General features: G+C 43.5%; 1 protein-coding gene across 5 annotated transcripts in view; it reads left to right on the plus strand.

Moving 5' to 3' along the window:
- Window positions 1-13,551, plus strand: part of LOC109643020 (RNA binding protein fox-1 homolog 2-like) — a 43,176-nt gene that overhangs the window by 18,608 nt on the left and 11,017 nt on the right. For all 5 annotated transcript variants that reach the window (XR_011241029.1, XM_069524873.1, XM_069524874.1 and 2 more), the window contains 4 exons: window positions 5,306-5,512; window positions 6,354-6,527; window positions 6,928-6,981; window positions 7,188-7,280. Coding sequence is in view for 4 of the 5 variants with exons in the window: in XM_069524873.1 (XP_069380974.1) it covers window positions 5,306-5,512; window positions 6,354-6,527; window positions 6,928-6,981; window positions 7,188-7,280 (528 nt within the window). In the remaining variant the exon portion in view is untranslated. The remainder of the gene's footprint in view (window positions 1-5,305; window positions 5,513-6,353; window positions 6,528-6,927; window positions 6,982-7,187; window positions 7,281-13,551) is intronic.

Below are 13,551 nucleotides of genomic sequence, written 5' to 3' on the forward strand. Positions count from 1 at the left end.
GGTCTGCTGATATGCCATCTGAAAACATGTCTGTTTGAATCTCTGGTGTTTCTTGGGACGGAATGTGACATTGTAAAACATTGCACCTATTATATTTTATATTTTCACAGTTCAACAAAAATATGTCAGTTTAACCGGTTGTGTAAAAATACATGAGCACATTCTGTGACTGTCTTTGTTTGAGTATAATGTCCAGAGGTATTGCATCATCCCTCTGACTCACCTACTAGTTCTAAACCCATTAGTGGAGAGGTGTCTGGCCAAACCTCTGTTTAACAGAGTAGCATCTGAGTATTTACGCTGCCTGACTGTTCCACCTCTCATATTATCTCCATAGGACTCTGTGGTGACATCGCGACAGGAGGCCTTCAAGGACTCAGTAATTAGTTACTCTTAGAGTCCTTTGTGTACGTGTGTTTGTGGATCACATGTGTACTCTCATGCCAAACGGAGAAAGTGCCAGTGAGGTCATTTCTGTTTTGATTTCGCTGCTTTAGAAATTAATTTTGAAATGACTGACAGGCTCCCTGTGTGTTAGTGCGGCTTTCAGACATGCACCGAAGTCCGGACATTTTCCTAAAATGTGAGAAAGCAAATGTCCAAGTCAGTTGCTGTGGATATTTTCCTGCCAGTCCCCTGGTAACATGTCCCGAAAATGTCCCAAAGACACAAAACTGAAAAAAAGGTTTTACAAAGAAACTGTATATGTAGTTTTATTCTAACTGCAGTCATGCTGTGGAACGTCTGTGTGTTGCGGCTCCCACATTAGAAAGTGACAAATAATACTAACACAACCAGAACACCTTTTACCACAGATTAAACACTAATCCCATGTTCAGAGTACTTTCTACTGGTGGCGTAATGCACTGTGTGACATTTCTCCACCTCGGGGTTAACTGTTTTCACACTGCCCATGTAGCCATGATGATATTGTTCAAACACTAATGCTGCTCTAACTGCCGCTGCCTGAGGCTTTATGCAGTCGATCAAGGTGTGAAAACACACTGCGTGTTACCTCAACCCAGAGGCCGCTGTATACGCACATGCATGCACATATTACAAGCAATGCAATGCACAGACGTGGTGCAGCAGAGCCCTAAATGTATGCAGCATCTCCTGGGTTACCTACTCCTGCATGATAAGAAGTGCTGGAGCACTGTGCACATACTACTCACAGCGTACACTGCAGCAGTAAGTCAGTGCCGCTGGGTTTTTAAGGTTAAACTTGATCTGCAAAGGTTACAACAGCATTATGCAAATACACCATCTCACTGCATCTACTCAGAATTATCGATGGATGGTTTTAGTAAACATTCCAAGCAGCTCTGGCTTTTTTTTTTTTTTTAACAGGTTTTCATTGATCCATCACTGTTGGTTTTATGGATTCTGGGTGGTTTAGGTTGAAAAGCTCATTCTACTGTTACATCCTCAGTGAATCAGTGAGGTTTAAACATGTTTTGCCTGAGGATTGTTGTCTTTACCTGTAATACTGGTTCTCTGAGGGTTTTTCATCCGCTCTTGTACTCAACCTCACAGAAATATCTTAAAAGGCGACTGAATAAAGCCTCATCATAAAGGAAACCATTTTGTGCCTCTTTCAACTTTTACTTTGGATGTATTTTAAGTTTGTTTTAATTTAAATTAGCCTAAATTAATATCCTCCTGTTTTCATCAACTGAATCATCATCTTGTTTTTTCTGCTGAGTCTAAGAAACAGTGAAAAATGACTGCCCGAGGTGTTTCTTTCAGCTGCTTCAATTATTCAGACCAAATCAAAAATATTAATCAACTGGACAGATATCCACGAAACTGAGTGAATCCAGGATCTTTTTTTTCCATCACTTTCCTTAACATTGCAAAATTGGGAGAATCATGGATCCTGAGGGAAAAAAAGTATGCACATTTAGAGGACTGGTATTTATGAGGCCGTTCAGTTTGGTTTAGCTTGATTGAATTTAAAGGACTTTTTTAGTGCCGTTCTAATTTTATCTGCAGCGATCAGTGTCTGGTCTGTTTCACTTTGTCAACAAGAAGAGGAATCTAAATCTTTTATAGGTTTTTGATTTATTATTATTATTATTATTTCTAGGCTGCATTGCTCTGCCTGAGGTTAGTGTGAGAGAAAGGCCTGTCAGTGTGATTATGCTAATGAAGCTGATGTCGACGATGATCAGAACTGTCAAAAACAAGACACGTTGCATGTCGGAGATCTCGGCACCGCCACAGAGCTGCTGACAGTGACACGCGACGTCACGTCGGCAAATGTTCACCATGTTTGTGCCACGAGTTTCTCTCGCTCCGAACATCAAGTAAAAAGTTCTCTGTTTGATCATTTTTCTTGCCAAACAAAAACCCATGTGTCCTCTGGATCCGTTCCAGTCGACTAGAGATTCACCTCTAGAGGGAGCTTTGTGTAACCTGTGTGTGATCTGATTGGCTCGCAGCAAGGAAGGAGAGACAGGAGCTTCTGCACACAGGCGGCCGTATAAGGAGATGGGCTGTGACCTGAGCTTCTGATGGACATCAGTGCAGTAAAAGCCTTGAGTGACTTGAGGGGGCGGGTGTTGTGGTTTTAAAAGACAGAAAAAAATTCTCCCTCTGGCTTTCATCAAGCGTGGCAGGCAAGAGAGAGGAGAGAGGGGAAAACAGAGGGGGGGGGGGCGACACGAACGGAGACTGACTTCTCCAACCACAGGAAAATAAAGTATTTCTGTCCTCTTTTGCAAAATAGTTTCAATAGGAATGATTTTGCTTGACTGATGAGTTTCAGTAGCATCACCACTTGGCCGCTCAGTCTGAGTCTCTGTGGCTGGCGTGTGCTGCAGTTCAGTGGTTAGAGGCTAAAGTAAGCAGACAGACACAAGGCGCACGCTTGAAAGGTTTGCCGTGAAAAAAGGCCTCTCCTCCCCCTCATCCTCCCCGTGTATGGAAAACATATGGTGTCTCAGGTAACACAACTGCTGTGTGATTGTCTGTGCATGAGAGGAGTGAGAGTGAAACGGCTACGGTTGAATAGGTCCAGCTCCAGATGGTCCTTTTAAGTTTGTGATATCAGTTTGACGATTTCAAAAAAAAAAAATTTGATTCAAATCTCATCTGATATTTTTCGGCTCAGATCGCTTGGCGTTGAAGCGAAGCCTGTTTATATCTTATCTCACACTGTCAAAATCCAGTCTGGAAAGTCTGCGTCGCGACCAGACAATAAAAAAAAAAAAAGAGCATGTTATTATTTCCCATAATCCCCTTTCCCCCTTCTCTTAAGCGCCCCCCCCTTTACTTTTTTCCATTATTTCTTTTTTCCTATCTCCCTCTCTCCCTTTGACTATATGTTGCAGCCATGTAGGGCAGTGCTGCTCCTTAGTCAACGGGTCAGGAATGCCTGCGTGGACTTAAGGTTGCTCTGTTTTCCGTTCTGATCTTAATCCACTGACTGCTCTCATCCTTCTCTCCATTTATTGGTGCATCGATAGTGTGTGTTTGAACTTCACCGGCTCGACGAACCCCTGAATGATACAACAATACACCCTCACTGTGTCGGTGCTGCCACAATAGGAGCTTAAAATCTGTTAAGTCCGTAAATGTTCATATTTTCACAGGTCTAATCATGTGAGAGTATTGTATAATGAGATCCTGCTCAGTTGTTTCAGGGTTTATTCAGCTAGAAACATGGCATAGCAAGAAAAACAATGTTGTTGCTTTTATAAACCGCGCTGCCTCTGCCCTAAAGCTATGTCTGGAAGAAAGGAAAAAGATGCGTTCGTAAAAAGACATCCTTGTTAGTAGAATATCTCGGCCCCCGGTCACTGCTCAGCTTTTCCTTTTCTCACTCATTCAAACTTAAAACGTCTTGTTAAAACACAGTTAGGGCTGATTCCCACTCTGCCAGATCATAAGCTGTAATTCTCTTCATTTGTAATGTGTGTGACTGTGCTCTGGCCTGTGATTAGACTGCAGGACACACCCTTTTGTGGCTGAGTACAGGCTACTGCATGTTTACATACCTGCAAGTCCTAACAAGTACATTTAGGCTTTGATTTAACCTAGACATACTAGTCTAAGGCCTAACCTGTGAATTCTGATGGTTTTTGATGGTTCCTCTTTTATCACAGGCGACAGAAACCGTAGCGGACGAAAAAAAACCCACAATCAGCTCACACCCGTTTCTTCCAAACACACAATTAGCCTCACCGCAGCGAGCGTGGCAGTGAACAAGTTCCCCAGATTTTTCCATCCAGCCCCCTCTATCTGTGTGTCGGGCCCAGGCCCCAGAAGCTGTCTGTCTTGCAGATGGGCCTTTTTAGCATCAGCTGGCTGTTTTACAGCCAGTGGACGCAGTCACTGCGGATGAACAATGAGCAATCAGGCTAAAGGATTAGAGAAGGAAAGAGCCTGTTTGCTCTGTGGCTTCTTAGTTGCTCTGTCTAATTAAAAAGACTTTCTGGAGACTGTGTGTCTCTAGGCGTGACCCAACCTACATCCGGCCCACGGCACAGACCAGACCAGTGGTTAACGGTGTTGGATGCTCTGTGTAATCCTGCCCGGCCTAGTGTGGAAGAAGTAGCCCTGACCCCAAATCCACTGGCCTTTTCCCCCCCTTTTCACTCAGTCTTTATCCATCCTCTCATTTTCTTTCACTCTGTGACTTTGCTATAAAGGGATTTTGTAAAACTCCGTCTGCAGAGTCACCGCACACACACACACACGTATAATAATTCACTGCAGCAGCAGCACAGTCATAAAGAATCTGCAGAGAATCCTGCTGCTCATATAGTTGTAACAGTGGAGAGGGGAAAAAAAGTACCTGAGGCAATGAAGTCCCAGCTGATACACAGTTAATCTGAATTATAGATGAACTCTAAAAGACAGGCAGAAATACAGGAACCAGTGTTCACGCAGTTCGGCTGTAAACAAGTCACAGTTAACATGTCATGGTTAGTATTGAACTTTCTGTATGTCCACCCATCCCATATGCATCCCTGTGTCTCAAACTGTGTATCGAATGTTCAGAGTCTTAATAATAGATGTGTTTTCTGTAAATATTTCATGGTCGGCTGACTGAAAACACATGCCTGTCAGAGATATGGAGGTAGAGGGAGGGGGGGGAGGATTGCATGCAGGGAATGGAGTGACAGAGCGGCGAAGTAGTGAGAGAGAGTGAAATTTAATAGGCTGGATTTTAACCCCCTCATTTTACCTTCATCGGGACGCGGCAGCCACTGTAAAGAGGCTCGCTGAGTACATATGTTAAATCGTCTCCTTCTCCTCTCCCTCCCTCCCTCCTCCCCCCACCTCCCTGCTCCCACAGGGCTCTCAGGATTCGACAGGAGGACAGGAGGGTCTGGTGGCCCCACCCTTCACAGCATTCCCCCCTCCACCCCCACCTCAGAACGGGCTCCCAGGGACGGAGTTTGTCCCGGGGGCCATGTTTGGTGCCGGGGGCCAAGGAACAGCAGAGGTAGGGGCTGGCGCTAATGGAGCAACCACTGCAGCCACCACCAACAGCAGCAACAACGTGAGTACTCGATATTCACAAAGCCTTAACTGGTACTTAAGTGAAATGTCAATGGGATTATTTATTATGATGTTCAAAGACAAAACAGTATTTGTTGAGGAAAGAAACATCTTCGCCTTTTCTGTTTTTCCAATTTGTAGACTGTATATTTTGCAGTTGTGAAATATGCACGATTATCAGCAATTTAATCAAATTAAATGTATTGTTACACATTTAAATGACAGTTTCCACCAAACTGAATTATCTCAGCTGTATCGCGTGATCCCGGAGGATAAATCCTAATCCAACACTATCCTAATAATAAAAGCAGCATAACTGTGGAGGTCGATTCACATGGTAAACGTTAACAATATATTCTTTAACATCAACATTATGACGGTGTCGCTGTGAGCGTGTTCCTGTGCTTAACATTAACAAGTAACTCAAAGTTAAATGTACCTAAGTGCAGCCTAACGAAGCATTAGCGTGGCTGTCAGTGTTGTTATTAAACGTGAACCCCATAATTATATTTCATTTAGGATGCAGCTGAGATTATGTTTATTTCCTGCTTGTGATGTAGATGATGTTTTCCTGCACCCTCTACTCATCAACTCAGTGTGTTTCCATTAAGGTTACGTAAATAAGAGGTGTAGCAGCACAGTTTGTACCGAAGAAGAAATAAATACACTGAGCGCTTAATGTGAAAATAGGCTTAGAACTATAAGGGCACATAACCATAATTAGTGAAACGTCAGATAAAAAGGAATAAAACTTTGATCAGAACAAAGATATGAAAATAAATATCACAATAACGATAAAAATCAACGTCTTCATCAAGTTTTCTCGTCTCTCTCCCCCACAGGGAAAGGCGGACGAGGCATCACAGGGCGAGGCGGGTGTACAGTGTGGCACGGGAGGCACAGGAGCAGGCGGCTCCACTGGTGACTCCTCGGAGGCCAAAGGGACCCCCAAACGCCTCCACGTCTCAAACATCCCCTTCCGCTTCCGGGACCCAGATCTCAGGCAGATGTTTGGGGTAAGAAGTTGGGAGGCTTGTGGGGCCTCTTTTTTTTTTTTTTTTAACTAAGATCAATAAATCAGTGTGGACACCCCGGCAGAGGGGCAGAGAGGGGCCGCCTCTGGGTGGGTGGTGTGCAGAGACAGACAATGTTATGTTGTTATGTGTGTCAGTGTGTTAGTATAAGTGACCAACTTAGAAGGAAGTAGGCTACAGAGCTGGGTTGGAGGCCGAGGGACTGTCAGAAACACACAGTGGAGGAAGTTGTCTTTGGTGTAACAGTGACCCCTAGTGCGAAGTATCTGCAACTTACACAATGTCAGGAGCTGCAGTGAATAAAGATCTAACATCAAAACAAATCAAAGAGGCTAAACATTTTATTTTTTTGACTAATTTCTTTTTTCAAATTTACTTGCAGCAATACGGGAAGATTCTGGATGTAGAGATAATTTTCAATGAGAGGGGTTCAAAGGTAAGTTCACAGACATCATCCGATCCCCTGAAACAAGTGTGGACTGTTGATAAGTATTCCTGCCGGCCATGTTTTTACCCTTGGACTCTGTGCCCGTGGTATCAGCACGCCACACTGATAATTATGAAGCCGCAGTCATCATTGAACATTGTCAGAATGGACCCCAAGTCACCGCCCACCTCTCTAACCTCTGCTATGCACCACAGGGATTTGGCTTTGTGACGTTTGAGACCAGCGCAGACGCAGAGAAAGCCAGGGAAAAGCTCCACGGCACATTGGTGGAAGGTCGTAAGATTGAGGTAATTTTCCTCTCTCTCTCTCTGTCTCTCTTCCTCTCTACTGTCTTCTGTCTGTACTCCCATCGTAATTCTGCTTGAGCACTCACTGCTAGCTAGCTCCCATCCTCCCTTTAGTGACATGCTCTGATGCAGCCCACTGGTATCCCACTCCCTGGTCCTCTGCAATGTTTTTGAATTTAAAAAGATTTGTTTCCTCCTTTTTTGTTGTTGTGGTGAGAATGATTGGGGGTGCAAGAACACTATATAAGGCATGCTGGGTATTTTCCCTCTGCAGCATTTTTTTTTTTTTTTTCACATTAAGCTATTGCCTCTTCACCTTTTTTTTTTTTTTGTTTGTTTTCCACTGATTCACAACTTGTAGCCACACTGATTGGAATGATGTTTTTGTATTTGGCATCGGAAGGCACAAGAGGAACGCAGTGAAAGGATGATGCATGGCAGAGTGCCGTCAGATGCTCTTTATTTTTTTCCTTCCCTAGTGTAGAAATCCTTCTGTGTTCCCCTCTCCCGGTGTTGTGGCTAAGTGGTTGTGACAAGCTTATGGCTCCTGGTGCAACAGCAGCATGCCGGGAATCACAGCAACACTGACGCATGTTCACTTTATGAAAGTCTGGGTTCTTGACAAAGATCTGTACACTTTTTTTTTTTTTTTTTTTCCATGTGTGTTGAGGTCTTTTATTTTGATATGATTCAATTTTATTTTCAATACGTGACATAAGCATGTGCTGACTTTTTGAAAGCAGTTTCTTTAATTTAATCTGGGTTTCAATCAGCCAGTCGTTCATTTTGGATCTCCTGATGCTCGCCACCGTAAGCCGGGATTTCTGCATGGGCTTACTGTGGTGATTTCCTCGTGGTGTGTGTGTGGGTGTGGGTCGGTTCTTGCATGATGGATGATGCTGGCTGGACCCTTTTTAGTTCTGTACTCTGAGTTCTGCTGCAGTGTGGTGGAGAATGAGACAGCCACCTGCATCCACTGGTTCAACATACTCCCTCCACCACCGTCACCCTCAGTCAATCAGCAAGCTGAATGGATACTGATGGAGCCAATAAACCCTGCATCAGTCAACAACCTGTGTTGTCCCTGACATTGCTTTAATCTGATTCTGTGTTTCTTCCCAAGTTTTTGCATGATGTCAGTCACTTTTCTTAATCAGCGAGCAGTCTGTGTTTTCAGTTGTCACTCTGCATGTACTCCGTTGTACTCCAGTAGTGGTGTTGGGCTGTAGCAGCTCACGTGTCGGCTGCATGGTGGGCCAGCAGCAGGAGTCTGTAGAGTGTGTTTCTTTCTGTCTGTTTATGGTGCATGGGCTTGAAGAGACAAAAGGCTGGGGCAGGACGAACCGTGGATTTTTGTTTATACATTCTTCCAACTGAGGAGAAAGGGCCGGACATTTCTATTTGAGGTGATGCTCTCTGGCAGTTCTCCCTCCTCGCGGAGGTTGCTGCAGTAACTCTGGCTTTAATTGGTCATATCATTTCAGAGTTTGTTGAACTATGTTTTCACAGATGACGCGAAGACAACTGGAGTAATCGTATATTTGTATTATAATTCAGAAACTCTGAAATATAGGCCTATTGTATACCATTGTTATACATAAATATTTTGTGTGTGTGTGTGTGCGTTCACTGCTATCCACTGGCATGGGTTTAGTTGTCGAAGCCTAAGTGTGCATGACTGGTATTTGAATATGGACGTCTGTATCCTAGCTGAGGCAGCTCTGCAGACAGCTGGATGTTTTTTTTCCTTGCATGTTTATTCTTTACGGCTACGTAGTCGATTTAGTTTTGGTGATGGGACTGGTTCAGTTAGCATGGAATCAGCTGCACCTGAGTGCCTCATTGACAAAACGCTGATAGCTGATTTCTTTGTGTTTTATAAACGTTTGCTGTCCTTAACTCGAGTGCTGACATTTCTTGTTCTTGGTGCATGCCAATGGGAGTAGTCACTAGTTATTGAGCTTAGCCGGCCAATAGTGTGCATGTGTAGTCTATGTGAAAGAGAAAGATAATTGTTGTGTTAAAGTTACACTGTACTTCTCTTTGTCTGGAATAAAACTCTGCGCTTTGAAGAAGTCAGTTTCCTGTGCGCTTCCAATGTATCCATGTAAGTGGCTCAACTACAGTTCACTTTGTCTCTACCTGCTTCTCTGTGACCCACCTCATCACTATCAATTCTATATATAGAGTCCTATAGGCCTATATATAGGTGTCAGTGTGTATCACTTACATTTACACCTCTATGCATCTCCACCCTTGCTGTCACTGTGATTGTGTGTACGCTCCATGTCCTCACCCATGACGTCTGTCTGCCACAGGGCGTAACATGTTGGCTTTCATAGACTTCTCGCTTCGACTGGAGGACGCCCCGACACGGCTAATGATAGAAAAACCATTTAGTCGCAAAAGTGAAGTGCACACATTTCCTTCTTTTGCTGCAATTACTGGCCGTGCAGGAAGTGTACAAAGGTCTCTGCATGGTCTCAAGTTTGCAGCTGTAAACCTTGATCTAACATCCTCGATTTATCTTGATCACACAGAACGTTTCATGTTTTTTTCCAGGGGACAGTCTGAAGGTCCAAAAGGAAAGATGTAAAAGAGTAACGTGTGTGCTGGCTAAATGATATTTGTAATTTTAGTTGAACTTTTCCATGTCTGTCAGGAGTTAGAAGTTCAAAATAAAGGGAGAATGGTGAACTCAGGTTTTATATTTAGCCCCCATGAAATGTGTGTCGTACAAAAGAATCTGCGGCCTGACTTAGTTTTTCTTCAGTCTCTTGACTTTCTGTAGATTTGTCCACGTTGCAAACCACAGTGTGGAAGGACGATCGTAACTCCTGTAGTGAGTGGACTGTGCTCACACGACCGCGGAGGAGATGGCACGCTGACCGAGACCATGCAGAACCTTTAACACACCCGTTCACTAACTGCTGCTCCAAAGTTGTGTGTCCGTGGCTGATCTTTGTGGCCGGAGTGTTACGGGAAGTGACAGCTCCTCCGCAGCGCAGAGTTTTAGTCAGACATTTTCAACACAAGAATAGCGGCGAATAGAAATGAAGTTGTCTGTGTGTAAAAGTGGTGCAGCTCTGCATGCAAAGGAGTGGGGGGGAGGGGGTATATTATATAAAGAGCGTCATCAACTCTGCATGGATGTGATGAAAAGGGATGAGGAGACAGTTGTGTCTGTGGTTCTGCATGCCTGACCATGCACACTCTCACCCGCCAGTGCTGCTGCCATACACTCGTCCATGGGACACAACTGGCCTTCAACTCATTCTGGCCCCGAGCCTTTTTTTTTTTACCATTTCCATAAACACTCTGAACATTCTGAATGATTCAATGCAGCTGTATCATCGCAGTGTGAGAGCCTGAATTGATAAGAGCTTGTTGTTGAATTGGCGACGTCCTGAAGCGAAGGATTACCAGTGCATTGTGTCCCAGTTTTCACAGATGAACCCCCCCGCCCCGCCCCTCCCCTGTTTGCTTTGGATTTGACCAGTCCTCTTTTGTTTTTCGCTATCAGAACTTTCTGTTACTGCATGATTTGGCTCCGGAAACGAATTAATGAATGACATGTGCGAGTATTCGTGTGTGTTTGCTTTGTACATGAGTGAAAACGTAGATAAGGTCGTAAGAAAAGGGGAAAGAGAGTTTGTACTTTGCCCTTTCCGAACCCTCTGCCGTCTTTTGTGTTTTGGCTCCATTCTTTCTCTTTCTCATCCCTTCATTCTCTCATCGCCAGTCATGTTTGTCTCTGTCACTTTGTATTTAATTCTCAAATTGTTTATAACTGTTTTCTTTCTTTTTCTAACTATAATATTCCTTTTGCCATCGTCTGTCTGCCGTACTTAGTTTCCATCTCTTTTCATCTGTTTTGTTTTTCAGTTTTCTGTCTTGTTTTCATTGTGTGACTCTCCGTCAGTATGATCTTTTGTGGTGACTGGTAAAAAATTATAGCCTCTCTCTATAGCCACAGCCATTTTTCAAACACACATACTTCTCTTGTGGCCTAACTTTACCACATAAGAATGAGTCTTGCAACATCTAACCCACAATACCGACCTTGACATTATCAAAGCAACTGCTGTTATTCTGCTCTTATGATGGGGGGTGGAGGGGATTAGTTTCTGCTCTTCGTATCCTGGGAGGTGTTTTTAAACTCGCTGCATCTCAGTCCCTCAGGCTAGGTTTTTGGGGGGTTTAAGGCAAGGTGGCCCCATATCTCCATTCTCCTGTACCATGTCTTCTGTTTCTGTAGAGCACCAAATACCGTCCTGTCACTGATCTGATTGTTGTACTGATGCTCAGAGCATCCTCCTCCTCCTCCTCCTCCTCCTCTCCTCCCTCTTCTCTCTCTGTTCTGAGCTGTTACACTGCTGCTCTCAGGTTTTTTTATTTCACATGGCGGGGTGGGGTGGGGTGGGGGGGACATTTAGGTTTCATTTGTTACCCAGATTATTTGTTTATTTATTATATTTTTTCTGTTTCCCTGACGACTTCTGTGTGTTGTTGTCAGTCTCCACGGTAACCACTCGCTGTTTCTACGGCAACGGTAAGTTGTGTACAAACATCCATCACTGAACTGATCCCCTTCCCACCCCACCCCTGAAATGGGCCTTTTGATACAGTATCATGCACAATCTACAATATTAGTCTTTCTATATTTACCTAATGTGTCCGCCGTAGGCCCAGCGTGATGCCCTGGAAAACTATTGGAATAATGTAATTTATTTTACAGTAGCACAGAGACAGATGGGCACAGCGTCTTTCAACACGTTGGATCTTTTAGCCGTAATATTTTCCCCACATGTCCGTCCCCCACCACGTCATTAACACCTCACTGGGAATGAACGAATGTAATCACCCTCCTCTGTGCAATCACACGGCTATCTACAATACATCTGATTAATTCTCCGTTGGACTCAATGTATGTAGTTTCCTCCTCCTAATGAATTAAAATCAGCAGAAATGATATGAAGCTTTGCTCCCTGTTGCTGCCTACGATTGCTTTGACTGAATGCAGACCCCGAGCTGCAGGGCAAATAACGCTGCTCTGGTTTTGAACTTCTTCACTTCACTGACCTGCCTGCTTTTAGCCTCATACTTTGTCAAAAGTTAGTCAACCGGATACAAAGGGCATCTGAGAAAGCCCCGTCTTTACCACCAAGACAAAGGTCTTGCAAACGTACGCACTCAGACGAGCACTGTGTCTCGTCATTGGAAATGAAATTCTAACTGATCTTGGTAATAAAAGGGAAGATGTTTAGAAACCATGCTGTTGAAGATGTGGATTGGGTTGCACCAGCCATTCATAAATCTCTCACTAAGTTAGAACATAGTGTTCTTCCGAACCTCTTGGGAACATACTAGTCATTTACTAAATGAGGTTGCCCCATTTAAAGTTTGGACACTTCTTGGCTTGTAAAGACGTTAGAAACTAATGACTTGGTTACTAATGTAAACAGGAAGTCACTGTAGCATCAAGATTAATTCCAATTTTATTTGTACCCTTGTACATGGAGAACTGTGTTTCAGTGTTAGCCGTAATAATACAGTTTAGAAACTGACTTAACTTACAAATTGAATCATAAGGTTATAATATTTGGTAATTTGAGGTATTTTGTAATTTATTAAAATACCATATAAATGCTTTTAAATTGTGATGTAAATTCTACACTTCGCTCTTATCGGTTCATGTACTAGCGAGCGAGTTATTTTTGCCAGTTGTTGCGACATCACTTCCACTTGACAGTGGATCTAAATATTTAGGAACATCTCATCGTCTTTTTTTATTTAGCGACGTATAAAACTCCACTTAGTCGACACAAACCAGAAGTTTAAACTTTTATGAACCGCTGGTGCAACTTGCTGTGTCCCAAATCATTCCCTGTTAAAAACAACAACAACAACAAACTTCTGTTAACAGTCCCACAATGCATTGCACTGCATTTAATATGTTGAAAAATGACTGACAGGGATAATATACATGATAAATGATCATCATCTCAATGCAGGGAGACGTGAATGAGGGAGTGGTTTTGGACACAGCCTTTGTGTCGTGTCACCATATGCATCTCTAAACCGATATGGGGTTTACCTCGCAGTGTTTTTTGGGTCTCTATTATGCTGCCATTTTGTTTTTTCTCTTTTTGGTTTGGTTTTCTCGTAGTGGATTGTCTGTGTATCAGTAGTTGTAGTTGCAGTGTACTGGTCTCAGTTTGTGACACACAGTTCTAATGCCTGGCATAGTGACTCATGTTTATTTTATTTC

The sequence above is a fragment of the Paralichthys olivaceus genome, chromosome 5 (assembly GCF_024713975.1).
Source record: "Paralichthys olivaceus isolate ysfri-2021 chromosome 5, ASM2471397v2, whole genome shotgun sequence".
NCBI classification, from domain to species: Eukaryota; Metazoa; Chordata; class Actinopteri; order Pleuronectiformes; family Paralichthyidae; genus Paralichthys; species Paralichthys olivaceus.